This window comes from Mugil cephalus, chromosome 5, assembly GCF_022458985.1.
Source record: "Mugil cephalus isolate CIBA_MC_2020 chromosome 5, CIBA_Mcephalus_1.1, whole genome shotgun sequence".
Classification (NCBI taxonomy): domain Eukaryota; kingdom Metazoa; phylum Chordata; class Actinopteri; order Mugiliformes; family Mugilidae; genus Mugil; species Mugil cephalus.
The window spans coordinates 20,622,263-20,649,749 of record NC_061774.1 but is presented as its reverse complement, the minus strand read 5'-3'; the positions used below and the strand labels follow the sequence as shown (position 1 = coordinate 20,649,749).

Sequence of the window (27,487 nt, the reverse complement as noted above, 5' to 3'; positions counted from 1 at the left end):
GTGGACCAATAGGAAGCTGTCTGGAGAAATGTCTTGAACCAATTTTTTATTGGAAGTAGTTCTTATTTATTTATTTAAAAAAAAAACACAAACACGTACGTAAATATGAAAAAAAAAAAACAATATAGAAGAGTTACCACCTAAAGATCTCACCAACCTTTAATTTCACTGGTTTGCCTTTTTTTATGAGCTTTATTTTTAATACTACTGTCACTTTACATACTCAACATTCACCAAGACAACACACTATTGTTTTCTTTGTTTTCTGTGATAACGTAATGTTTTTGGCAACATAATTTTTCTTTTTCTAGGTCTGTGATTACCATGTATTACAGCATCTTCATCAGCCATTCAAACCAGCATATTTGCCTGTGTTTAGTGATGGAAAACCGAGTGGTGATGTGTCTTCAGTGACTCTTTTTTTACCCCCTCATCTGCATAGGCATAACCATCTGTCCATATGTATGTTATTCAGCTTTCTGAATGTAAATGACCACAGTAAAGCACAGAAAAATAATCCTTGTTACCAAATAACCTGTTTATTTCATTGAGCTAATAAGTCAATTATCTATCAACATAATGCCTTGGTACCCACGCCAAAATTTAATATGCCTCCATATAATCCATGAGTGTATGATATTGTTAATACGGTAAGTATGGAAAATACAGTCACTATTACTTTGAACTCAAGAGTACAAACAAGAATCAATAATGATGGTGTCCATAGTCTGATTATATCATAAATGACTACTTCTATTGCAATAGATGTAACATTCACAATGTTGTTAGCTTATGGCAAGTTAAACTTGTTCAGTGATTGATCTCCCATATCAAAGACTATCAGGCAGGCATACGCAACTTTCTTTAAAAAGGCAGTAGCTCAGTGTTCATTTCTAGCAGTAAAGACTATAAAAACAAAAGCGTTTGTTATATCAGAGTCTAATGGTAAACATAACTGTGTCTATATTTTTTAAATTGTAAATATCTGACATTGAGGACAACAATGCAAGAGAAGTGTTCTGTAAAATTCAAATTGTCTGTTGGACATAAGGCAGAGTAGTGAAACAGTTATGCTCCATTAAAAAGGTACACATAGAGAAATAAAATCATTTGTCGAAAACAATAAAACGTGACGTAAAAATTAACCATTTGAACGATTCCAGCTTGACAACGGAGCCCCTCAGTTCTTGCAAATATTAGTAGCCTTGTCCAGCAGTAGTGTGTCCCTGTTGTTACTGCTACTTGGGCATCGCTCATCCTTCTCCGCCTCCAGGTGTTTTCTTCCAATGTCGCGCTGTTTCAACATCAGGTTTTCTGACTGCGAATGCTGTTGAACTTCTAGCCAGAGCTCAATATCCCTTCCCAAAGTAAGTGTAAACAGTTCAGCCGTTAAGACTGCTTTAAATTATAAATCACTGAAGGGGAGAAATAAAAAGGTAAAAAACAAAAAAAACAAACAAACAAACAAAAAAAAAAAAAGTAAAAAGGCTCCACCAAGCCCCCCAACTTGTCCATTATTAGGACACAGAGGAGATTGGATTGAGAGGCGAACCCATTTGTGTCAGCACCTTATCCAGCCACTGGAGGGGCCCGTGCAGGTGCACCTCGATCCAGCAGGGGGTGCTGGTGACATCTTGTCTGTGATACTCAGCTCCCCAGCCCTATGCAGAGACAGAAGAAAAGAAAAAAAAAAAAAGAAATCACACAAAGGAAATGATATTTGCTGTTCTTAGACAAATTACTGAAAGAAGAACGGTTTGTTTACTTCCTGTTCATCACGAAGCCCTTACCTTGACAAAACTCATCCTAATGGTGCACATCTTGGTGAGCTCGTAGACGGCCTCGAAGCCGTGGTTGACAGATTGGGTCAGGAGCCGAGCAAACTCCTGGTTGTTGAAGATCTTGAGGCTACACCCGCTGGGGATCTTGCAAACGGTGGTGGGGTGGAAGCCGTGGTGGTAGTTACAGTTACGACTCTGGACAAAAATGCTGGTGTCGCTGAGGCACTCCGCGTACACCTCCCCTCCCACATAGTACAGGTGCACTCCTAATAAACAAAGACACAACACACGGAAAGTTGTCAACATTTTGCATTCAAAAGTGCGCGGCAAGAACGAAACAATGTGCCTTATTATTGTCTTGTCTCATGGTATCAGTCGTACCTTTGCCAATGTGTCTGCGGGTGTTCTCGATGGTGGAGTTGCGGTTGACGTTGGACAACAATCCGAGGCAGAAGCGGTTTTTGTTGTTTGAAGGATCGGTGAAGCCGTCCACGAGCACACTGGTTGATGCAGCATGGTAGGCCTCTCCTACACGGTTGTTAAGTTCATAGTAGACGATAGAGCACCAGTGGCTCGGCTCCTCATACTCCACTGGTTGTACATCTGCGACCGGGTCAGAGAAATATATCAGACATTAAGCAATGTGTGTTGTTTTTGTGTAGACAGGGAATCCACATGGACGTACTGGTTTGGTTTTATTGAGCGGATGAGAGCAGAGGTCCTTAACTCTGCTTCAATTTTGCGGAAAAGTATTCAACACAACCTCAGGTGGATCCGATTAAAAATGCCTTTTACCAGTCGTCTGGTTATTTAGTCGAATCACACCTCAGTTACATCCATCTCTGGACAGGTATTAATCGCAGAGCTACCAGCTCTGTACAGTGTGTAAACATTCACATACATCTGCGACAGTGAGACGATGGGCATCTTATTCTCCAAAACCCAGCTGTAAAGGGATATAATACACCCTAATGTCGCATCTGGTTTTCATGGGTTGAAGGCAAAAATGTGACTCAAAATAAAAAACAAACAAAAGAGAAAACTCTTATGTCATTTACCAGAAACGTTCACACTGACATTAGCCCCCATGTGACATTTGTGCTTTTAGTTTCCAGAGTACTCAAATTGTGCAACCTTCAAATTACACTGCCAGGTTTCACTGGTGGCTACTCAGAGAATCAGTATGTTTACAAGAAAAAGTAAAATACAACGAATGAATTACTGGAATGAAACATCCCACGTCACCATTTTTGATGGTTACCAGAGGATAAACAAAACATGATCAGACGATGGGGGAAGTTTAACTGAAGATGAAAAAACTATCTGATACCGAGACAAACTCAACAAAAATGCCAGAGACAGGTATTTGGCCGAGTTGATGACTATAAATAATATCCATTCATTCAACCTGAAGGCAAACAGCTGGAGCTCTGACGCAGAACTGCTGCCTCCAGCTTCTTCACGAACTATCTGGTTTATGGCGTAAGTGCTTACACTTCAGAGGAGTTCAGAAATTATAAATCCCTTGGAGCTCATTGACACGTCTCCAGTGGCCGGGTGCAGGATCTATTCTTATTTCGACCAGAGGTGAAAACGCGCAAAAACCGCTGACGCAGCACCAAAGTGCAGGAAAAATAAAAATAAAACAAGTCTGTCTTGCCGGTGTCATAAACCAGAGCGCAAATGTTGATGCCGATCATCAACATGTAATGATACTGTAATGGTCACGGCGTAACTTTCAGTCTGCGCTACTGTCACAGATAGTCTGTTGTTCTCAACCTTCAATGTTAAAGTTCAAATGCATTAAAAACTCAAACACTGCAGTTGTACTTTACAAAATCAAACAATTCACTTCACAAGTATTTTGAGTGTGAAGCGTTTTTTTCTGTGTGAAGAATAAAGTTTGAAACTTGATTCAGCCTCATATCTTTAAACTAATATGACCCAAAATGCACTGCGGCTTTGCATTAATCCAACTCTAACTGGACAACTTAAACACATGTAATATGCAAGTTCTCCTCATCCAACTAAGACCCCCAGGTAATGACACTGGAAATCAATTTGCACCGGCATCTATATGCCTTAATCGCAGTTTAAACTAGACAATACGTGCGCTACACAACTGCTGCACTGGTGTGTGGCCCCAGAACAAAAATATCCCAAAAAAAGCCGGTCGCAGAAGAAGAAGGTAAAGAAAGTCGGAAGAGGAACCACCTGAGGGATAGTGCACACATTACTCACGAGACTAAGAAAGCTGAACTATTATCCATCTGAAATGTTTTTCTGCCGCTCTGTTTATTATATGACGCAATAGGTCAACCAGAAAAGGGGGCTGTATTAACCCACTGAAAATAAACATGTCGCACCTAGTGCGGAGAAGGACACGTTCCGGCCAGTTATTTGATTGTCTCCGTTGTATGTAAACTGGGACAAGGACCGTATGCAAATAGTCAAATTTTGAGCACGGCTCGATTAAACCGTGCATGTAAACACAGCGACTGTTGCTGCCCATTTACATGTGTGTGTGTGCGCACACATTCCTCACCTCCTCTGGCCATGTTCTGCTGCACCAGGCTGCTGCTCGTTTCCATGGACTGGCTCTCCTGGCCCAGCTGCTCATCGGGGGGCATGTAGGCCGGGGGTGGGGTGTCAGCTGAGACATTAGGAGAGCAGTTAGTGAGGATGAGGCCAGTTGTTGCTGCTGGCAAATGGCCTTACACATACACACACACACATACACACAAGCATCCCTAGACACAAACAATCATCACAGGATCTGTACCCCGGAAATGGTGTCAGATTACACGTATCCCTCGCTTGCTAAGCCACATGCTAACCCATTCCCGACAGAGATGCAACTTGAGCTTTTCCAGCCCTTATTGAGGCATACAGGAAAAAACAATGCAGTAAACACCTACATGAGATTGCGCTGAGGAAATTTCAATGATTACGATGCTTGCGATTGTTGCGATGACAACGACGACCTAGGCTTTGCAGGATACATCTACCCAAAAAACCCTAAACTGTCGTTAAAAAAGCTTTTCTGCCCATATGCCTGCAGCCAACGGATGTGACAGCAGCAGACACCAGACTGTCAAACAAGACGCAGACTCAAAACAGGCAATGGCAATTCTACATTATATCCAAGACTACAGAAAACGACAGAGAGGAATGACTCAATATTTTTATCATGTTTGATGCATCTGTTCGGTCCTAAGTCGGTAACAATGAGACAGAAAAGCTGCCAGCAGCCCTGGCTCTGGTGGACACTGCTTAGCTGGCATTTCCTTTTGTTCTCATTTAGGGGTGTAGCTTGATTTGGATGAATATAATAACCTGACCTGCTAGGAGCATTGTCAAGAAGCCAGAAAACCCTCACGAGGGTGTAAAACTATTAAGAATAAAGATGTGATGGCGTCGGTAAAGATACAAATGTGAAACAGGATTCATCTTAACTTAGCACGAGTATTTTTCATCGAACAACACCCTCTTTCTGCTTACGCGACACATCTTATGAAACTCATCGGAGGCCAGTGTTTATGAAAAGCTCGCCATTTGCTGGCTACATGACAGCGGCTGTTGAGAAAAACAATAGTCTGGCGTCTTTCCCAGGGTCAGGTACATAAGTGTATTTGCTGTACCTGGGAGCTGGAATGGACTGGAGGGCCCCGAGCTGGCAGGAGAGTTCGGATAAGTACCGCTGCTGGCTGGAGAGGGAGGATACGGAGAGTTGGGAGAAATGGGAAAAGAACCGCCGCCGCCTCCGCCGCCGCCTCCACTGCTGCTGCCGCCTCCACTGTGCGGCTGCTGGAAGGACTCGGGAAAGGTGGCGTTCAGGGGCATGTGCGGCTCGTTGTGGGTGAGGTTGCGAAATTGCACCAGCAAGCTGTGCTGTGGATTGAACTCGCTGTGCCGCGGTACCAGGACAGGAGGGAGCACTGTGGATGGATGGAGGGAAGGGAAGGGAAAAATGTAATTAATGAAAAACAGCGTTTTATTAAATTATTAAGAATAATTGATCATTACGATTTAGGGAGCCCAAGTCTACCACATGCCTTTTGACCGGAGGATGTGTTTGAAGTTTTGATTGTGCTAAAATGCTTTTCCTTCTTAATGGTTGTATCCTTTCCATTAACAAGGAAATGCAGGAAATGTTAGAACAAGCAGTCCTTGATGGGTATGCTCTTGAGAAAGGGGCTGTGCACACACACACACAACCACACAGATGAAATTTTTCTTCATTAAATATTGACCAATAAATACGAAAAGCCCAAAACCTAAATACATTCTCATAGGAGTATATTAAAAACAGCACATATTCACATTGGAGACACTGAAAACACAACACGAGGACCTTTTACTTGTCAAATAAATTAAAATATAATGCAACGATTATGAATGAGTTCTCATAATGAAACCTTGAAACGCTGTAAAAATTAAAACACACACCACTACCTAACAACGCGTTGCATGCGATCATCAAAAGCGACTTAAGACCTTGGTAAACATACAACCGCATTTTTTATTTTTTTTTATTTTCATCTTCACGTACGCCCTAACGTTTCCCCAGGCCTTGATTTTTTACATCCACTGACATCAAAAAGTCCCGACTCTCAAGGCTAAATCGCCCCAAAACTACCCAGCGAGCTTTGCTTTGAAACGATACGACGCGCAGCCTCTCCTGACCGACATGTGATCCAACATCCTTGAACCGGTCAATACCGAGCTGGCAATCCCAAACCAAGCTAATGTCAGAAAGGTGCCCCCCCCCCTCAGCCTCCCTCAGGGTCATCTGTGAGCGTATGTGATGGGGTGTGGGAGTGATAGACACAGAGAGAGAGACGGAGTAATGATGAGAAAGTGCTGGTAGTTTAGTCTGAGTGGTTTATGCATTTAGTAGGCAGCTCTCTGATGCCACACCCCATCTCAGTGAGTGCCTGAGGCATATAATCTAATAAGACTCCTAGAGCCACTGATATTGATTTTCTGTGAAATGGACGGGGGGGCGGGTAGAACAGGCCCGTGTGAGGACCTGACCTTTCTGGATTTGTTTACCAGCTCTACAGTTTACTCAGAGCACTAAGGGATGTGCACAGAGCCACACTGGCTTAATCTGTCTTGTATTCGCAATTTCATAAAAAAACACTGGCGCCACTTATGATTCTGCCGTACGCTTTTAAAGATATAACCCACTGGCGTTATGAGTGTGCCTGACAGAATGTAATTCATAGCAATTTTAATACGATTTTAATTGAAAGGTGTTTTGCGAATGAGCTTTAACTCTCTTAAAAGTCTCGCTTCCCATGTCCCATAATTCTCTTAAATTCTCATCTTGGGAGATTTCACTTTGAGGAAATGGACTTCCAATGAACTGGTCACATGACACCCTGTGTCATCTCCGGTGACGGGGAAATACTAAAAAAAAAAAAACTATTCCATTGCACGTTTGCATCAATACATCTGAAAAACCACCTCCTGAGAGAGAGAAGTGTTTCAGCGATACTTGAGTTTTTTTTTTTTTTTTAAATGTAGGCGTTTCCATTACAAAATGGAAACGCAGCAAGTGTCTAAATGTATTTCCTTTTAAGCGAAAAATAGCAAAGCTGAATGTATCCTACAAGTTATTCTGGATAAAATAAATTTACATGCATTCAGGTAAACAGTCTCCGACGATCGCATTTGGAAATACGACTGAAGCACCTACCAGGACTCTCCACCCGCTTGTAGTGATATGGGTTGATGCAGACCTCCTTCTGTTTGGAGCCGAACGGGTACTCGCACACCTCCAGGGGCTTGAGCTCATGGTGGGACTGGAGGTCCGGCCAGCGCCACACTCGGCAGTAGATGACATGAGGGAGACCCTTCCTGTGGGAAACCTGCAGCCGGCCGTCTAGCGATCTTGGAATGGTGACACACTTGCTGGGCTGCCCGGGGCAGCTCAGGGCTTTCTCCAGGTCCTCCATGGCGCCTTTCTTCTTCTTCAGCTTCTTCACGAGCGCATCCACCGCCTTCTCGGCCCATTTCTCCTCCTCGTCTCCCTGCTTCCAGCCGAGCAGCCGCTTGACCGCCGGGCTCGTGAAGGAGAAGAGACTAGACATGGAGGTCATCCTGCAGGTTGTAGTGTAGGTCAAGAAGTAGGAACTCTGTGGCGTTCGGTCACTCCAGTTCTGTCCGAAGGGGGTTTTACAAACCTCCTGCTGATGATGATGATCTCTGTCAAGCCTTAGTGGCCTATAACAGTCTGCAAGTGTGTGATCACTAAAAAAAGAAGCTGTTCGAGCGCGCGAATGTTCGTTAGTACGAGAGGGCCGACAGAGATGAGGGGTGGGGTGAGGGGAGAGGAGGCTTTAGCCTTGTCTGACCAAGGACAGGAAGCAGGGGAGGGACGGGAGTCAGCAAGCAGGACGCAGCTGCTGCTGCTCAGGAAGGGCCCTGCAGCAAGCTGTCCGGAGTTGGGTCACCAGCACTGATGGAGGGAGGGAGGGGGTGCAGACTGCAGGATTGAAAGATCAGGACCTGTGTTAAACTGACACGCTGCAGCAGGTCTCACCGGTGCAAGTTTGACACACGTCTTATAAGGAAGTGATCATTTCCCCCAACAGCCTCCTAGCTCCTCTCCAGGTTGACTTCTTCAGCTAGTGCACAGTCAGAGTTTAGTTCTGCCACCCTTTCTGCAAAACAAAAAAAAAGATAGATGCATGTAAACACTGGGAACACGTCGTTTTGTTGAAATTACTTTTCGTTCCTTTCCTAATGCTTGTATAAATCACTTAATATTTCTCTTTCCTAACTGGGGATAAATATATATGATAACCATGGATGACCGAAAAGCCCTACGTCCCGTTTTTGATCCGACATGTAATTTCCACGAAACTGCCAGTCTTGCTGAAACTTGGATGACTAAATTATATAATAGGTGTTGAATGCAGAACTTACAGATGACCATGCATTTCAAAGGACACACATACATATGGACAAACCCTCTTACTGTCCCGGCGTTAAGGTAATGTAAAGGGTGGTTTACTTAAAATGACTCCAAAATGAAGAAAATGTGTCAAAATATCAAACCAGACACTATCATGAAGCTGTAAGTTAAACTGGACGCTTTAATTAAGTGAGAGATACGCTGACATCCTGCTTGAGCATGTGCATAGGAAGCAAAAAATAAATACATTTAAATAAATAGAGAAATGTTCCTCTTTTAATAATAAGATCTGGTTCTGCAAGTTATATTTCTGCAAGGTACAACAAAAAAAAGATCACGTCTCTGAACTACGGCTGATACCTCGGGGCGCACTACAACATTAATGAAACAAACCATGTTGTGATATACACCATGGAGTTTCAATCCATATCATGCAGACAAAGCAAACAGGGGGTCAAACACATGTAGAAGCAGCAGCAGCAGCTGTTTGGGGACTTGTGAAACAAGTCAAAAAGGATGTAACCACAAAGAGCTGCTTCCTCCCTCGTCCCATCTCTGCCCGATCCCTCCCTTCCAGCTCACAGCTGTCCAAAAGCAATGCACCCACTCCCACTGCTCATTGTTCTTAAAAAGTAGGACATGTCAGCATACACTAAAATTAATCAGTAAATGTCTGGAAATCTGGATCGGTTGGGCTTCTCTGCAACAGGATTGATTCACCGGATTATTGTTGAATCAGCAACGACGAGTAACGGCTTTAAAATGTAGTGACACAGCCAGAAACGCCTGAAACAAGCAGAAACGTATTCTTCGATTGAAAAACACTGGCGATATAACATGCCAGGCTGGACAACAAAAGACAAAGATATGCATCTCGGTGCTAATCTCGCAGATAAAGCTGATCATTTTAACCGACTGGAAAACGCTGAGCTGATAAGACATTGTGTTTTCACCATCAAAAGGCTGGAAATCAAATCAGTGTGGACCGACTCAACGTTTTACAGCGTCACATTTTGAAAAGCAGCTTGGAGAAGAACAAAAAAAACCTGATTTACTGATCAGCATCTAGATGTGTAGCAACAGCTAAAGGTGGTAGGTGTTATTGTAAAGGTGGAGTGGGCGGCAATATTTTATTGCAAAAACTATGACTCACGTATTTTGTATGTGGGGAAAAAAAAACGCAGTCCCCAAAATTCTCCATAGTGACACACTTTACAAGTATAGTCTTATCATTCTTATCATTCATATCTGATCCTTGTCCAAATTACAAAAGAGGCCGTTTACTTATACAATATTCTTATATTTAAGCACTTCAGGGATCAGCCTCGTTGAGAAAATACAGAAAAAAAAAGGGATGAGATAATAATGGGATTCCCCTGAATGTGTTTTGAGGTCTAACCACATACTACAAATTGGAAAATAAGAATAATAAGTGATATCACCCACAGATTAGGCCACATTAGTAGTCGGCTGGTTTCTTTTGAGTTTAATATTTAATAATTACGTTATTCTCACTTACATAATGTGTACAAAAAAAACTCTTTATAAGTAGTGTCTCAAAGTGTGGAGTTCAGGGACCAGACAATATGGAAGAACGAAGCACCCCCCCACCATCCTGAGAAACAAGAGAAAGGGGGTTCAGAAAGACGCATCTAATGTTACACAAACCCCCCCTTAAACAGCAGTAAAAAAAAAAATACATTTAAAATGACTTCACTGTATCACGAAAACACGAAGACACACATAATAACAATAATAAATTTCCCCCAGATGCTAAGTGGCTAACTGTGGTATGTAGCAGGCTCACGAAAGTAACCTCGAGAGTCGGCTAATAAGCTCACTAAACCCGAAGTAAACACCTCTTATTTGGCGTGAAATTAAAAGTGGGGGCACCTGGCAGCGATTATCAACCACTACCAAAGGAGTGTAAAGAATCAGAGCAATGTTTGGTCTTAAAAATAAAACTTCTACGTTTTTCTCCCTCCTCGCTGTTAGCTGATGTAGCTCCCCGGAGTTCATTAGAGCACTTCAAACTGTTTAACACCCCTCAAATCACGTACCTTTTCAACAACGCGCACACGCCATAGTCAGGACCCGCTTTGCGAACGTTTAGGCGGCTACTTTATTAAGCTTTTCTGTCGCTTTTCTGTCCTTTTCCACCGCTTTTTCCCTCCGTCTCCTCCGTGCCATGTCCTCCAGATCCCGGAGACAAGTAGGCTGGGGAAGGCGGAGTGCATATCCCTCCGCCGCACTGACAAACTAGTGCTCGCTCTTTAGCGTTACAGTCGGGGAGGATTTTTCTGTTAATTGTCGCCTTAAACACACTACGTTACCATTTCACGTAAGCCCAATTTAATACCCCGCTCTCAAGTTATGACATTCAAAAGCTATATTTAAAAAATGAAATAATAAATAAATATTCCCTTTCCTAGCGCGTAGGTAGGTCTGAGTGTTCCGAGTGTACAAACTTTTTTCTCCCCCCTCCCTTACATCTTTGACATTTCCGGCTGGATTATCACGAAGATAGCGTCAAACATTAGCTCCGATGTGAACCCGTAGGAAAAATAAACACGAAAGATGCCCCTCTTATTGATTTTTTTTAATGTTTCGGTGTTTGAAGTTGGGAGTCTTACTGTAGTCGTGCTGCGGCTCTGGGACGTCTCACAAGTTGCTGGCTCCACTCAGTCTGGAGCTCTGTGGTCTGTTGTGTATTGTTGTCCTTTGTAGTCAGTTGTTGGAGACTTTTTTTTTTTTTTTCCCCTTTTTTCTCAACAGGCCCCGTGTTGCTAATCCTTTTAACTTTAATTAATCAAACCGATGGCGAAGTACTCCACACCCACTCCTCACAGACGAGCCGCTGCTGTCGGACCAGATAATGTTGGACGTGCGTGATTCTTCATTCAGTCTCTGGACCTGAAATGAAATGAAGTGTCCATGTCCCACCACTAGTGGGCTTTTTTTTTCAAATCTCATGTATATGTTACTGTTAAAGAGACCAGACCAAACCTCCAACATGTGTAGTTTATCCATCATGCATAATTAAACCAATTTTAAATAAGGCAACATGGCCACCTGAAAACCACAACCATCTGTCCCTTGACTAAAATGATCTCAGTTTTGTGAGTTGTAAGCGATCCATAAAATTACACACACAATATGATCTAACTAACTACTGCACATAACATTTTCTACACAGCTTTTCATCACTTCTGTTCCAGTCTTTTTTTTTTTCTTCTCCATCCTACCTCCTACTACGTCATTAAAGAAGATAGTTTACTGTATTCAAGCAAAATTATGCACGGAGTATTTCCCATAGTAACTTTAATATACAGACAATAATTAAAAAGCATAGATGTAGTTAGATGAGAATGAAGATAAATAAAGTGGGAATGTAAATAAAAACGACAACAAAGCAGAATGAATGAATTTGTGCGTGTTTGTTTATAGTGTGTTTTAATGCAGACAGATAGATAGATAGATAGATAGATAGATAGATAGATAGATAGATAGATAGATAGATAGATAGATAGATCATATAATCATATAAATATATAAGTATATAATACTGTGTGAAAATTATACATTAGTATCAGCAATGACCACAGGCCAGTTGGTTCCTCACAGGGAGGCATTGTATAGTCATATGTTGACCCTTACTAGGTCAACATGGAGGACCCAGACTGAAGTCATCAGACTATGCGTCATATCCACGACATTAAGTCTTACAGGAAAAAATCTACACACGACGACTTAGGCACCGGTTTATTTTGAAGCTGGATTATCTGCAGTCAAATAATAGACCTGGTGCTGGACACAATACACAATACTCAAAATACAAATCACAGTTTGCTGTAAATAATCAAGGAATTAATTCTTATTTCAGATATAAGGCTTATATTCTTTAGCATGAGGAAAATGATACATTCTTTGTTGTTTTTAACCTTCCTGGTGTCCTCCAGGTCAAATATGGCCTTTTCTTTTTCTTTTTTTTCCCCAATGTCACATAATTTTATATAAATGTGGTCTATTGTCCATGAATTCCAAAAAGAATTGGAAAAAAATGTGGAACGTAGAATTGCTCAGTTTTGCATCAGGAGAACAAAAGTTGCACAGTTATGCAAATTTGTCTCTTGTGTCAACAGTATAGATGAGACCAGTAGAGGTGCTTTTATAGCGTCGCACAAAAATTTTTGAGCATCAGCGTGCCATAGGGTCGGTGCAATGCAGCTTAGAGATGACACTAATTTACCATCCACAGTGATCAGTAATCAGGATTCTGCGCTCATACAGAAATCAAATCATAAAATAGTCAAATGTTTTATCCAATCTCCTGCCTGACAGTGACAATGGAAAAACGACAACTTTGTCTTACGGAAATAGTCCAGGCTGCACATTTCATTCACATTTCGGTACTAGGAACAAACAACAGAATTAAAACTAACCCTAAAATGCATCATGTTATCAAGGTCCCACATTTAATCTGGAGTTGTGACGAATTTCATGATTGTAGAGCCCATCACTAAGGGGCAAGCGAGAGATCAGAGATATATTCTTTTACTGCCAGATGTCTTTCTGCATTGCGGTTAAAAACCTTAAATCAATCCACCGATGAGCCACTCGACCATCTGATCATGGTTGCCGGTCATAAAGGGCATGACTTATTGTATCCAGTAAGGACTTAAAGTCACTCATATGTTGTGTAATCCAGTAACTTGAGTCAACACACTCAACTCTTTCAAGTTGTTATTGTCAAGATTATTACACAATATTCAGCCATTAAGGGGAAATAAATACTTGGGAAGGTTTGACTCTTTTTTTTTTTTTGCTGTTACACCATCATCACTGTGGCATTTAGTCACATACCAGATATCAGTTTGACTGACAGGTAAAATAACAGGTAAATAAAGGGTGAGTGAGTCAGGAAGGCTGGATTAGGACAAATATCAAGAGGGTGCCCGCACATTTTAAATAAAAAGTATGTTGTGTTGACATAGTTTAAGTTCAGCCGCTGTGTCTCACACCATCCTGCTATTGTGCAACCCACGTCACAGGTTGTCTTCTGCCCACTTCAGCATTACAACAAATATCATCCACTTCCTGTTCACACGAGGTTTTTTTACTATAAAGCTACACAGCGCACGCAGTGTTCAGAACAGCCGGTGACTACGCTCTTCTGGACCGGCAGGAAGCTGAATCACGGCTGTATTTTAAACGCAGAGCGGTAAACGCCACACTTGGCCTTTACAGATGTCACAGATGTTTTTTTCGACCTAACTTCCCAACACGTCGACGGAACCGGAGAAATCAGCCTTTCTGAAAGTGAGTCAGCCGGAGGACAATTGTGGATGGCCTACGCAGTGGTCCGGTGGGAGCAATAAAAGTTTAGAAAGAAAAGCCGGTTGCTGAAAAACTAAAATCCTGTTTTGAAAATTTGTTTGTGACCAACGTACATAAGTCTGTCAGTTTGAAAACTGTACATGTACACTGTGTCCAGTTGGCTGGAAATGTTAAATAACTTTCCACTTCCTCATAGCATTATTATTTTTTGATTATCCAAAAAGCACTTTTAAGATTCAAAGAAGACGGCACAGCTTTTTCAACCAAGGTTCAAATTTAATTGTGCAGTATTCCTTCAAGAAGATAAATACATTCACCTTAAACTGAGGAGTTTGTTTGTGATATGAGGTTGTGAATGAGCAGTTCCACTCGTCTAACTTCTACAAAAATAATTTGCTGCACAATAGATAAGGTTTTGCTGTGGTGTTTCAACTTCAAAGGAATAGTTTGCGTTCTCTGTGGTTGTATGAGGCAGAGTGTACATAGTGTTACATACATTCTGATTTTATCACTGGACGGCCTGTCAGACTGTGTCATGGTAGAAGCTCCAGGGCCGTGAGCAGCTCAAAAACAGAGCAAAGTTTTGGTCTACTCCCATAAGAGGCCGATCTCTGAAGGGCTGAGATTTTTGTCCATTTTTTTCAATCAAACAAATCAAATGTGAAGGTGAATTAGCCCTACGTTAGCCCTACATACTGGGGGATCTTGAAGTGAACTGCGCATGCACGGCTGTTTTTATATACAGCTTGTATAGGGATATGGCACGGCATCGGTCATGGCAGCACACTGACAAGACTGTGAGACTCAGGAGCTGCTCTGCATCCATGGAAAAGAGGAGATTTGGCGCATTTAAATGTGTAACATGATGTTGTCGACACGATTACATATGAGAGGGAGGGAAAAATAGGCATGTAGCTCTCACAGCGGGAGGTCAGGCCCGGGACTGCTGGCGATGTGAAAGCGCATCGAAAAGGCCGGTCGACCTGGGCCTGAAAATCCTGAGTCAACCCGGTATTTTCAATGTGAAAGGGATATGAGGTAAAAATGACCGTTTTTTCAATGGAGTCTGGTGGCCTCTAACCATCCTCTGTAGCTAATACACTAACCATGGGTAAGTACCTCATACAACCACATTTCATTTAACCTCCTTGTAAAATATCAATGTCTCCAAAACCACATTGATGCTGAACACGTCCCAAATACAAGAAACACACACAGTGCAGTGCAAAAGAGAGAGGTAGCGCATATCTTGACTCACAACACATCATCCATATGGTACCCCCAGTTGAAGTTACAGCTAATATTTTCACAGTTGAAAAGACAGCAAGCTATTTGTAGTTAAAGTTTGACATTGAACTGGTTCACCCGCTGCCTGTCTATGACTCTCCTCTTAACAACTTGGTCGTGTTCTGTGTTTATTAGAAAAAGTCAGAAATAAAGATCACCAAAAATGACACTGTTGACATGCACAATACACTCCCCCCGATGATAGTTCTGTTGAATAATGTCACCAAAAATGATCAGAATCCCAGCTGTGTCTGCGACTTCTTTCTGTACTTTTTTTTTATTATCATTATTAACCTCAGTGTGACAAAGAATATTGTCCTTTACCATTTTTTACAGAAATATACAGTGATTAATCAAAGATCACAGCAAAAGAAAAATTAAAATGTGTCCGGAAAAAAAATACTATTTTTAAATTACACATTCATATATTGAGAAATGAAGTCTCTGCAAATGAACCAGTGTCTCGTCTGCACAAGCCGACATGAAGTCAGATCAGTTTCCACCTTCTTCACCAGAGAATCATTTCAGTGAGTCTAATCGAGCACACGGCAGTGTAACCAGCAAACTACTTCTGATTCAAACTAATCAAATGTGAAGAACTACTTCTACAAGAGGACTGGGTGAGCAGCACTAGCTCAATCAAAAGATTCATCATTTCAGAAATATTGCTGCCATTAATTGATAGTAACAACAATTAGATCATATTAGGATTTATAAATGTTCCTGGTCTAGATTTCCTAAACTGACTTGTCTCCTTAAACTAGAAATCAGCAGTGACTGATACTTATTTTAGATTGTCTGTGATTAATCTTTCACATGTTTTATTTTACTGCCCCGCATTTTAAAGCAATCACACCCCACACCAGTATTTTCTATAGATACAGATTAATTAGTCTTTTGAGTCCGGATGGGGTTTAAAATAATTTGTTGATCCATTAAAACATCAGAGAATGTCAGTAATACACTGCAGTGTTTTTCTTTTGTTTTTTTTAAGATATATGCATCATGTACTGTAAACCGCATGCCTTGTTTGAGAATGCTGCCGTCTGACATGCAGAGTTTTTTCAATGCTCACTGACACAAAAGCATCAGAAATTACACACAAGTAGGACATGAGAGGAAGTTTTGTGTAATAAATCTGCCAATCCAAAGAACGTGTGATGATGATGACCCAAATTTCAGATTTAAAGTAAAATCAAAGGACAAAGAAAAGGCGAGAGACAGAGTGGTTTGGGTGTTTTTGTGCTTTTGAGGGTTTCCTCCCACCCCAACAAAAGACATGCAGGAATGCTCCTGCCGTTGCCACTGTGTGAGTCACCTTGGCCCTTGAACTGTATTTGGTCCCCAGGTCCTGCTCCCGTTAGCCTGTTAGCTGCTGCTAAAAATGATAGCTCAAATACAGGGAACAAACATCCCTGTTGGGGTTAAGAAAATAAACCAGTGTGTAGGATTTAGAAAGGTCAATTAGCAGAATATGTCTCCGTAAGTGCAGTAACCATGAATTGTTGTGACTTTGAATGAGCTCTTCATATCTACAGCGGGAGAAGGTCCTCTTCCCTGAGGCCCACCATGTTGCACTGCTGTGTTTTTACATAAGAGCTGAATGGAAAAACCATAAAAAGGCTCTAGTGACGACCTTATCGGGCAAGAGACAGATTGGTTTCTGTGTTTTTTGTGCTTTTGAGGGTTTGTTCCCAACCCAAGGTGGCTTGACAGCACAAATTGGGAAGAAAAAAAGAAAAGGGATTTGTGGTTTGTGCTAAAGGCTAATCAGTTATTGTTGTATTTAAAAAAAATAAATAAATAAAAAATTTGATGGGAGCTGTTAATCTTTATATATGAAATATGTGAAATCAAGAAGAAGGACAAGCCATGGACTCTGTTGATGTCTGAAGCCAAGTTTTAAAATCTGCATGATGTTTTGAAAGTCTGAAAAGTCAAATGTGTGTTCACAGTGTGAAAATATAAGAATATCCAGTTGTGTGCAGAGCTATTTCTTTCTCTGTATCAGTTGAAACACGCCCCCAAATATGTCACCAGACTCATGCTCTGATGAGAAGTGAGTCTGATAACAGCGTTTTTCTAACACATTTTCAGACATTTTTTTGTAATTTCAGGTTATGAGATAATCTTTAACCCATTAAGGATTTATTGTTTGCATCAACATGGCCAGAGACAATGTCATTGATCTGAAGGAAGTCACTGACATAATATGGCCACCTAGGTTTGGGGGAGGTAAAGTGAGAAAAATTGGTTGTAATACTCAAGCTCACCACTAGGTTCAATGTGTGAGATGCTACTGGATGCAATTCATCAGTTCATCAATGCATAAAATGGTCGGCAAATTTAGCAAATGAAGGCACTGAAAAAACGAGCACATGAAAACATGAGAGATACACATTCCCACACAGTCTCATGACAGAGTATGAAGAACATGTAGGTACATTTCCGTCTGACGAGGCAAAAAAGCTGGTGAGCTTTAACGTGAAGAGGGTGTGCGACAAACGTCTCCTTTGGTGGTGGACACTATCTGTCCTGGCTGTCCGACCTGAGGCCACAGTCCGAGGCGTCCTCAGAGGGAGTGTCTAGGACGGGATTGACAAACCCTTCAAATTCCGCGTCTGCATTGTCCTCAGGGTGGTTACTCACAAAATCATTCTCCCACTCCAGCGCGTTGGAGTCCTCGGAGGCCGAGGTCGGCCCGCTGGTCATCTGCTTGCTGCCCGGCCGCAGGGCCGCACGCAAGATGTCCTCCTCCGTCCGAGACCTCTCCCAGACTGGAAGTGCACGATTCATTCCTAGAATGTAACAAGCTTTCATTCTGACGGCACAGAACTGAAGTATAAATCAGCTGCAGGCAGAAATGTGGTGGCTCAAGTGAGACATATCTCACTCTAAAGGGAACTTTAAGACCTGAAGTACCACGTTTAACTTAAATATTGACCAGCTAATGTATACTCTGTAAAGATATACAGTATAGTCTATGTAAATACAACACACCACACACTTTATGGCCTGGAAAAAAAAAGTTCCCTGCAAAAATGCCAATGGATTGACAGGTAATTAACTTTGAACTGTTTTCATAATCAAATAATAATTTAAGTAATTTCCAACATTAGACTTAGATTAGAATGTAGATTAGAAATTAGAATTAAATCAGATGTTTCTGCCTAAATATTGATTCTACTTGGCAAAAGAAAGCTTTTCTTAGCGAAATATCTCACCTTCCTCATCCTCCCACTCCAGGTCCAGTGAGGTCCCGTCGTCGTTGGTGGAGCGGGTCTTGGTGGTGAAATCCCAGCTGCACTCCGTGTTGGGAGTCACCACGTTGGTGTCCGAGGGAAGTCCTGATGACGGACAGACAGCTGAGGCAATAAAAATCATTTACCTCGTCTTTTTCTCTTGTAAAATGTACAAACGCAAAGTGCACATTATGAGCAGAACCATAATTCAGGTAAGATGTTTCACTCACGGTTGCTCCTGAAAGCCTCGGACTGGGCTTTAACATTCTGGAGGTAGACGTCAAAATCCTCCCCAGGAGTTTGTCTGAAATAAGACAAGATAAAGAAGGTATGAGGATTTTGAGAACTCTTGGCTGCCTTGCAGCACAGTGGAAATCAGTTAAGGTTTATTATCTTCTCTGCAGCCTACACACACATGAGCGCTCACATCTTTAAATCAATGTCCCTGGAAAGAGCTTAAAGGGGTAGATTTAAGGGTTTGTTTCGTTGTTTTTGGCACCATCTAGGGCAATAAGTAGTAATTGCAGCTGTGTTTCTGAAGCTCAGAGTTAAATCTTAGCTTTGCCTCTGGCCTTAGGTTTTACAGTCAGAGCATTTACATACACGTGAAAAAAATAATTATTGCCTTAATGGGATTCTAACTGGACAACTTAAGTGCATGTAAACACGTTACTCCGACTAAAATCGGAGTTCTCATAATCCGATTAAGACACCCAGATAATGCGATTGGAAATCGATTTTCTCCGGCATGTATACGCTTAATCAGAATACAACAGGATGACGCGTGCGTGCATGCTCCACAACCGCTGTGCTGGTGTGTGAACCCAGAACAAAAACATCCAAGAAAGCCGATCACAGAAGAAGAAGAAGGTAAACAGAGCCTCTAGAAGAACCACCTGAGGGATAGCGCATATCTTATCTGCACCAAAAGTAGCGCACACATTACGTACAAGATTACAAAAACTGTAGTATTGTTCATCTGGTTGTTGTTTGAAATGCCGGTCTGCCACACGAACAACTCGTTTATCATTATTATTATTATTTACTCGATTAAGCTGTGCATGTAAACACAGTGTTTTTTCCCCTCTCATATGTCATTGCATCAACAACGTCATCATTACACATTTAAGTGCACTGGAATACTGCGAGGTAAACAATGGACAGCATGGTGCGCCCCATGCTGCTCCTGCTCATCCAGTCTTTTATCAGGAAGTATTCTTCCAACGCTTTCATTTTGTTGATGACATGCCGAATGGACTGGCCGGTGATATTTGAATAAATCACTGTGTCCTGCACAGTTCCCGATATCTGCCTCCGAATCTCCTCTTCTCCTCGGATGCAGAGCAGCTCGGTCTTGCCAACATGCTGCAACATTCGATTAAAAAAAAAGTGTGCCATATCGCTATACAAGCTGCAAATAAGTTGCACATGCATTCCCAGGTCAGTGTGATCTCCTGAACATACACTTCCATCACCAATTGTGTATCAAAACATTTGATTTTTTTGACTAAAAAAAGTAGACAAAAATCTCTGCCAACTTGGGTCGACCTAAACAAAGTTAATCTAACCTGAACACTCAAAATAGGGCTGCCACGATATGAGATTTTCACTTCACGATAAGGATATTCTTACAATATCAATTTAATTTTAAAGCATGATTCAGGAGACAACAGCTCTCTACAATGGTTTCTAGACTGTTCCAAGCCTCCCACCTAATAATTGTTCTTCTGGTTTCCTAGAATATACTGTACGTGCCAGCTGGGCGTTAGCTTAGCTCTTTGTGGTGTGCACAAGTAAAACTTTTTGGTCCAGACACAGGGGACGTGAGTGAACGTCAACGTTGTTGCCAACAAGTTCTTTGTATGGTGCACCCTCACCTCCAGGTACATCTAAAGAGCGCACTCCTTTTTTATTTTGAGCTGAAATATCTTCACAGACAGATATGAACACTATAAATGCCTCATATAATCTCGTCAGTGGGCCGCAGACTAGAAAACCATTTTGATGAAATCTATAAAACCTATGTAGAATCTCATGACCACAGGGCGCCCCCAGCTCAACAATAATCCCGTTGTCTAATGAACTTCAGTAACTCACTTTTTTTGCTGGGTTTCACCACCGGAGCCGTCTGCTTTCCCACGTTTCTTCTGGGCAGACAGCTGCGAACAAAAACGCCATGGATGAAACAAAAAAACAAAACAAAAAAAAAACAAAAAAAACCTTCTCATCGTATCTTCATGTGACTAAAATAAGAACTAGGTTAAGTTGAAAACATCTGCTGGTTAAAACAAAGGTTAAAATGCCAGAGAAGCAGTGGAAGGTGGAATGAAAAGCAAAAAAAATATATAAAAAAGTGTTTTTTAATAAAATATCAATTGTCATTGTATCATATAAGCAGGAAACTAATTTTTAGGTGTTTCATTTGGGAAATTGAAGCCATAAGCACATTTCTTCATTTTATTTGTTGTACTATACAACAATCAGCCACAACATTATGTCCTAATATTGTGTAGGTCTCCCTTGTGCTTTCTTAACAGTTGTGACTCATCAGTGAATGGATATGGGTCTTCTGATTGTGTCCTGTGGTGTCTGGAAACAGGATGTTGTTAGTGGGGGGCCTTTGGGTCCTATGTGTTGAGGGGAGGGGCCTCTGTGGATTATCCCACAGATACTTGATCAGTTTGGTATCTAGTGAATTTAGAGGCCAGGTCAACACATTATGCTGTTTTCCATGTTGTTGTTGTTGTTGTTGTTGTTGTTGTTGTTTTTTAAGTTTTTCTTAAACTGTTTTTGTGAGTCTGTGTCAGACCATCAATGAGTGTTGTTGTTATGGGGTGGAGGTGCCTGGTCTGGTCTAGGTGGGTGTTACGTGCCATAAGAGTTCCAGGTCCAAAAGTTTCCCCGCAGACCACTGAAGTATCACAAGATGATCAATGATATTTACTCCTCCTGTCAGTAGTTTTAATGTTATGGCTGATCCCTGTTTACCAAGAGTCTAAATTTCTCCATGCATGACTCGGGTCTGTGGAGTCAGGCCTTTTACCTGAATGTTTTTTTGCCTTTTTCTTAATTTCCCTGCTTGTACGTATGAATAAGTTCCAGTTATATGTCTGCCTCAATACGGTGCCTTCTGAAATAAATGTACTCAGCTATAAAATGACTGAAAGATGCTCCGCTAACAAGTGGTTTATGAGACGACTGAAGCAATGAGACAATAACTTCCCTGACAGGACGACAAAGACTAATGAGGACAACAAGAAGGCTGTGCCCCTTTAAAGGCTGGGAAGCCTCTGCACGGGGGGGTCAGCGGGTTTAGAGGAGAAAGTTGCTTTAGCCAGGCAGCGCAAGGTAAACTGGCAGAAGGGAGCGCTCAGTGCCGCCTCACCTCCTTCACTTTTCGTTCGCGCGCCAGCCTGGCGGCCTCGCGCTGGGCGGCATTTCTAGCCTCCTCTTCTAGCCTTAACTTCTCCTCTTGTGCCTCTAACTGAGCAGAAATAACAAAAATGAAACAAACACAAAACACAGAACAGAAAATTACACAACAGAAAAAACAATGCAGCAAATCAAAAATAAGCCAAAACACATCCAGAAATGAAGGAAAAATGAAATAATGGGGGCCGTTAATATAAAATAAAATAATAATAATAATAACAATAATAATAATAAAGAAAAGACCACTTTTAAAGTGGGTCTTACCTCCTTTTGAAGCTTTTGGTCTATCAGGACCTGCTTGTCTGAGATGGCAGCGTAACGGTGCTCTTTGAGGTGCTTGATCTCATCTTCACTGATGGGTCTAATAAAATAACAGCAAAGCATAATTTAACTCAATTTTAAATCATTTAAAAAAGAAAAAAAGGATTTTTGAATCCAGATTTCTTACCTGGGGCAGGCCTGTGGACTCTCTGCCTGCAATGCAACAAACACAAACAGACAACAGTGAATCCATCGTGCTGCACACTACTACTACTACTACTACTACTACTACTACTACTACTACTACTACTACTACTGCTACTACTACTACGGCGGGACTCTGTGCAGACAGTCATCAAGTTACTCCCAGGAAAAGACAGTGGAAGACTCCTATAGGACAGTGATGGAACCCATTATTTTATCCATAATGGGTTGAGGATGCCTATTAGGCTCAAAGTGTCCTACAGAGAAGCAGCTTAATCCAGCTTTTAATTACACCATAAACATTTTATAAAACACTTTACTCATTTAAAATTCAACTGGGTCTGAATCTGTTTACAACTAGCGTGTTGTAGCTGGATTTAATTTATGGGGCGTGTTTGAATAAAATCCTCTGCAGGCAACTGAGTAGTAGCTCTACAACCAATCAGAGGCTATTTGGTTAGAAATAAACTTAACTACACTGAGCTCAGATGACGTGTACCAATACATTTCTGTTACTCTGTCCATCACCACATAAATCTCCATCTCCTCCATCCATACTATTGCTCCTCATCATTTATATAGTGTGTATTTACTTCTATTTATTAAACTATTTCATTGTAGTTACTTCATTATTTTTAGTGTAATTAAATGTATCTATTTATTTATATTAATAGTTTTCAAGAGTTTTTTTTATGTGCAAATGAGCTACTGTGACCAAGCAATTTCCGTTGTGGATGAATAAAGTCTATTTAAGTCTAAAGGCTCTTTCAGAGAAATGTGGGACACAGACGACGTAACTTACGCACATAGCTGACGTCAGAGTGAGACATTTTTAGTTTCTACTTCCTGCTTCACTTTCGATACTGGGAATTTTGGTATCAGTCTGATACCAAATAAATACAGGGCTTGTATCGGTGATACTTGATCACTGAATAACACAGGACAAATATTTTAGGCAAGTACACCTACAATATAAAACAATTTAACAGCATAAAACTATTCCCCTTCTACTTCACAGAATTGTTTTAGAAAACAAAATGTCATTAGTGCAAAATAGGAAACAAGAAAAAGGAACAATGTAACAAAAATATAAAAACTGCTCATAGAGGGAACAGTTGGCTCATTCATTTTCCACCAAAAAGTGAGTTTTCATCCTGTGTAATTATCTTCTCTTCCAAGTACCAAAGCATTTCAATAACAGCATCAGTTCCAGCTGTGCGATGCTGCTGTGATGCTGGGATTTGAGTGTCAAACTCTGTCGATATCCATCTTTTACTACAGGTGGAGACGGAGAGGAGAGAGAAGCTGCGCTCACATGAACTCTGTGACGAATAATTTACTGGACGTATAGAAGAGAAACTGCAACAAAAGTATCGATCTGATACCGATACTATCCTTGGTATCAATATAAAAAACTTCTGGAGTAACTCCACACCAACTTTCAACCATAAAAGGTTTTTGAGCCGGCATTCAGGTTAGTAAACAAAGATTCTTCTACTTATTTCGGTCTCGTATAACATATAAATCAGACTTACCTCATCACTCTCTACCAGGTTTTCAAACTGCAAAATAGAAAGTAAACAATTAGACATTAAATTTATACATAAATAATGCAAATAAAATAACGTACGACTCCTACCTCTATTGTATAATGCTCCCCCGTGGTACTGCTTCGGAAATATTTTGATCTGCAGGAATAATTAAAAGTAATATAAATCCATAATGTGCAATAAAGCAAAAATCTATTTAAGTCTCATACATTTTAGTGCAAAAATAGATTATAGAGGAAGTATAAGTGGACAAAAACACAGACATAACAGCACTGTGGCGTGATCTGTTGGTTAATTTTGACCTTTGTGAGTAACGAAAGACTATGTGCATTTAAAAAGCCTCGTGCAATGCCTGACGGTGTTTCCCACGGCAACAGCCCTACGATCTAAAAATGTTGTGTCTGTCTAACAATTCCACAACAATTTTTAGTATTTTACAAAACGTAATAGACATAACACAATACATTTTTGGTGTCTATATGATCAAACTTAGCAACTTGCCAAGTTGCTAAGATTAATAACCCTTCTGACATCCAAATAATCCTGTGATCCACGTTTCTGGAACGTCCCAACCCAAATTAAAGAAAGTCGTAATTCACGTTATTGACTGACAACTGTAATCCCACTGCTACGTTGCCTTCTCCTGTCTATTGCTGAGTTTGTGTCCTGATAAGTGACGTTGCAGCTGATGTTTTTACCTCAGACAGACCAGAGGAAACCGCGTTTGAGACCTTGCTGGCTCATTCAGCCCTTTGTTCATTATATTTTTCATTAATATTTATTTTTTCCCCCCCAGCCTCAGGCCAGATAAGTTATTTAAATGTTATTACTCATGGGTAAGATGACTCATTTTCAAAATAAAAGCATGACCTAATGTCTGCAAGCGAAGTGGACACGTTTGTCATGAGGTTCCTTACTCCCCCATTATAACTAGTACTAAAGTTGTATTATTTAGTATCACTTCTACATCAGGGAGCAAGTGAACATTTTGTCTTCAAAGTTTATGGTTTAAAAGCAGAGAAAAGGGATAGTTGTAAGTTATTCGAGTGACATGTAGGGGTGGGAAAATATATCGATGCAGCACAATATATCGCAAATACTATTTCTTCAGCTACAATATCGATTTTAAAAGAAAAAGTCATGTTTTCAGCCGATCGTGAACAACTTCTGCACCTCCACCACCACCACTTTTTGTCATCTTTGCCACTTTTATCTGATGTACATGCATTTAACTTTTATTTTAAGCTCCATTTACAATTTCTCAGTCAACTATGTAGAATATGGCAATATCATAATGTATCGTATCGTGACTCCAGTGTCGTGATGTCATTGCCAATACCTCACCCAAGTGACATGGGACAAACTGTAATGGCTCGATGACTGAGTCAGAACATTTCCAAAAACTGGAGCTTTTTGCTTTTCTGCAGTGGAAAATGAAAGCAGTAAACCAGTGACAGGCTCTTTGGAGACAAGCTACAGTAGCTCAAATTTCTGTAAAAATAGTTAATGCTGGTCCTGATAGAAAGAAACACACAGAGCATCACCGTTTGTTTTGTACAAAGGCTGTGCAGCTTCAGACCAGTCAGGATGTGAACACTGACCCCTGTACACTGCTAAAAGCTCCTACGATTCACACAGCACCAGAACAGAAGGTAAAAAGGTGGTGTAGTCTGATGTGTGACGCTTTCTTTTGTATAATTTGGATGACCAGGTGTGTACGATCCACTCCCCTGAAGGACACTAGTACTGGGATGCAAGAAACACCCCATTTACAATTAATATTGAGGCGTTTTTAAGCTGCTGCTGCGGTGCTCAGGTGATGGGACACGTACAGAGGGAAGCTCCACATCAATGCCAGGATTCAGAAAAAAAAACATGTGGGGCTTTAATGTTGAGGCTGATCGGTGCATATGGACGTAAGTCTCAACAGTCTGTCTTAACAAAGCAGAAATCAGACCAGAAGCATCAATTATTAACGTTTAGTTTGGTGACAGGCTGCAACCAACGCTGGAAACAGACAGCTGACACCAAGTATCTGTATCCACACTGTCTACATTTTTTTTTTTAAGCAATTTTACTTCCCATTCCACACTGTATACACAGAATGTCTTTATACTTCTATTTTCCTCTATATATTATATACTGTTATTTTTGGTATATTCTGTCAAATGTGATGTTGTTTTTTTGTAATGACGGCATAGATAATTATCGGTCCGATATTGGAAAAACTTAACATCACATCCATACAGTATGTCCGATATTAAAAATGTTTTCCAATAAAAAGAGACGACTATAATAAACAGAGATTGCTCTGATTTTGTTCCCTACAGGCTATGCTGCACGCTCAAACATAACAAACATAGCAGTGGCATAAAGTTTTCTTTTTTTTTTATTGTTTGAAGAGTCACAACTGTAATAATGTCAGTTAAACTATTAGTAAAAAGGCAGACCCATAATGTTGAATTCATCTTTGCACACTACATCCTAGCCTTTCTTACCATCAGTTATCGGTTATCAATATCGGCTTGGAGAAGCAGGAAGTTATTGGTATCGTTGGGGAAAAAAACTGTTGTGGTGCAACCCTAGGTTTTTGTATATATTCTTGTCTAATGTGACATACGTGGGATAAATAAACAATGACATATGTCTCATCAGACATGAGACTTAAGGAAACTGATCTAACATCATAAGCTACATCTCGCACCTGTATCATCATCAAATTCTACATGTTTGCTTTAGAAAGATGCATCTATCTATGACATATGGATGTTCATTTAATTTCTCCTGCTGTCCTCTCCTCTCTTTTCTGTCTCTACCCACAACCTGCTTTGGAGCATTTTGTAAAGCGTCTTGAGATCATTTGACACTACATAAATACAACTTAATTGAAGTGAGACTGAACAGATATGAATGTATAACCATAGTCAGAGACCTCCAGCTCCTATGCTCGCTCAGTCATTCATCCAGACCTGGTTAAACCACACCGTGCTGTTGACAATCGGGGTGGGGTCTGGATACATGTTGTCACCGCCTTGGCTGCCGGTAAAGTGCCACCTGAGGCTCATTACCGTATCCCCCGGATCAGTAAACACCGAGCTGCTCAAAAGTCTTCACAGAAAACACTGCGGTATCACCCGTCCAAACTGTCTGTGCTAGTTAGCTTTAGCAACAGCTGGAACAGATGCTTGCCTGTGTGCTCGTTAGCTCACCTCGCTAATGCTATATATATTTCACTCACCCGCCCCCTCTCTGGATCCTGTTGGCCTCCCTCCTGAACAGCCCGACACAGTAAGCCCAGCAGTTACCCATCGCATTGTCAAATGTGCCTGTTGTGTAGCTGCCTAGCCGGCTGGGGAGGCTGCTGGAAGCGGCGGTGGTGGCGGTGGTGGTGGTGTTTCACCGGATCGTGCAGCAGCAGCAGCTACATCTCCAGGTCCGGTCCTCCTGAGCCAGACACTTCCTCATCCT

General features: G+C 41.2%; 2 protein-coding genes across 6 annotated transcripts; both read right to left on the bottom strand.

Moving 5' to 3' along the window:
• Positions 1 to 517: 517 nt before the first annotated feature.
• On the bottom strand, positions 518 to 11,646 carry smad5 (SMAD family member 5). Of its 3 annotated transcripts, none has more exons than XM_047585253.1 (7): positions 11,340 to 11,646; positions 7,486 to 8,452; positions 5,423 to 5,719; positions 4,327 to 4,434; positions 2,163 to 2,384; positions 1,791 to 2,047; positions 518 to 1,661 (listed from the first exon to the last, which is right to left on the bottom strand). In XM_047585253.1, exons 2-7 carry the CDS (start codon positions 7,886 to 7,888, stop codon positions 1,518 to 1,520), a joined length of 1,431 nt encoding a protein of 476 aa, XP_047441209.1. In that variant the 5' UTR covers positions 7,889 to 8,452; positions 11,340 to 11,646; the 3' UTR covers positions 518 to 1,517. The 3 variants fall into 3 exon arrangements, with proteins under 3 accessions (XP_047441209.1, XP_047441208.1, XP_047441210.1); XM_047585252.1 differs by lacking the exon at positions 11,340 to 11,646 and adding an exon at positions 10,767 to 11,322; XM_047585254.1 differs by lacking the exons at positions 4,327 to 4,434; positions 11,340 to 11,646 and adding an exon at positions 10,767 to 11,325.
• Positions 11,647 to 15,576: 3,930 nt separating this feature from the next.
• ap1ar (adaptor related protein complex 1 associated regulatory protein) lies at positions 15,577 to 27,483 on the bottom strand. Of its 3 annotated transcripts, none has more exons than XM_047585520.1 (10): positions 27,258 to 27,483; positions 24,109 to 24,157; positions 24,005 to 24,031; positions 22,453 to 22,478; positions 22,269 to 22,365; positions 21,958 to 22,056; positions 20,670 to 20,731; positions 18,803 to 18,876; positions 18,555 to 18,695; positions 15,577 to 18,128 (listed from the first exon to the last, which is right to left on the bottom strand). In XM_047585520.1, the coding sequence occupies exons 1-10, from the start codon at positions 27,326 to 27,328 to the stop codon at positions 17,857 to 17,859; spliced, it is 918 nt and encodes a 305-aa protein (XP_047441476.1). In that variant the 5' UTR covers positions 27,329 to 27,483; the 3' UTR covers positions 15,577 to 17,856. The 3 variants fall into 3 exon arrangements, with proteins under 3 accessions (XP_047441476.1, XP_047441477.1, XP_047441478.1); XM_047585521.1 differs by having other exon boundaries at positions 18,555 to 18,677; XM_047585522.1 differs by lacking the exon at positions 21,958 to 22,056.
• Positions 27,484 to 27,487: the final 4 nt, after the last annotated feature.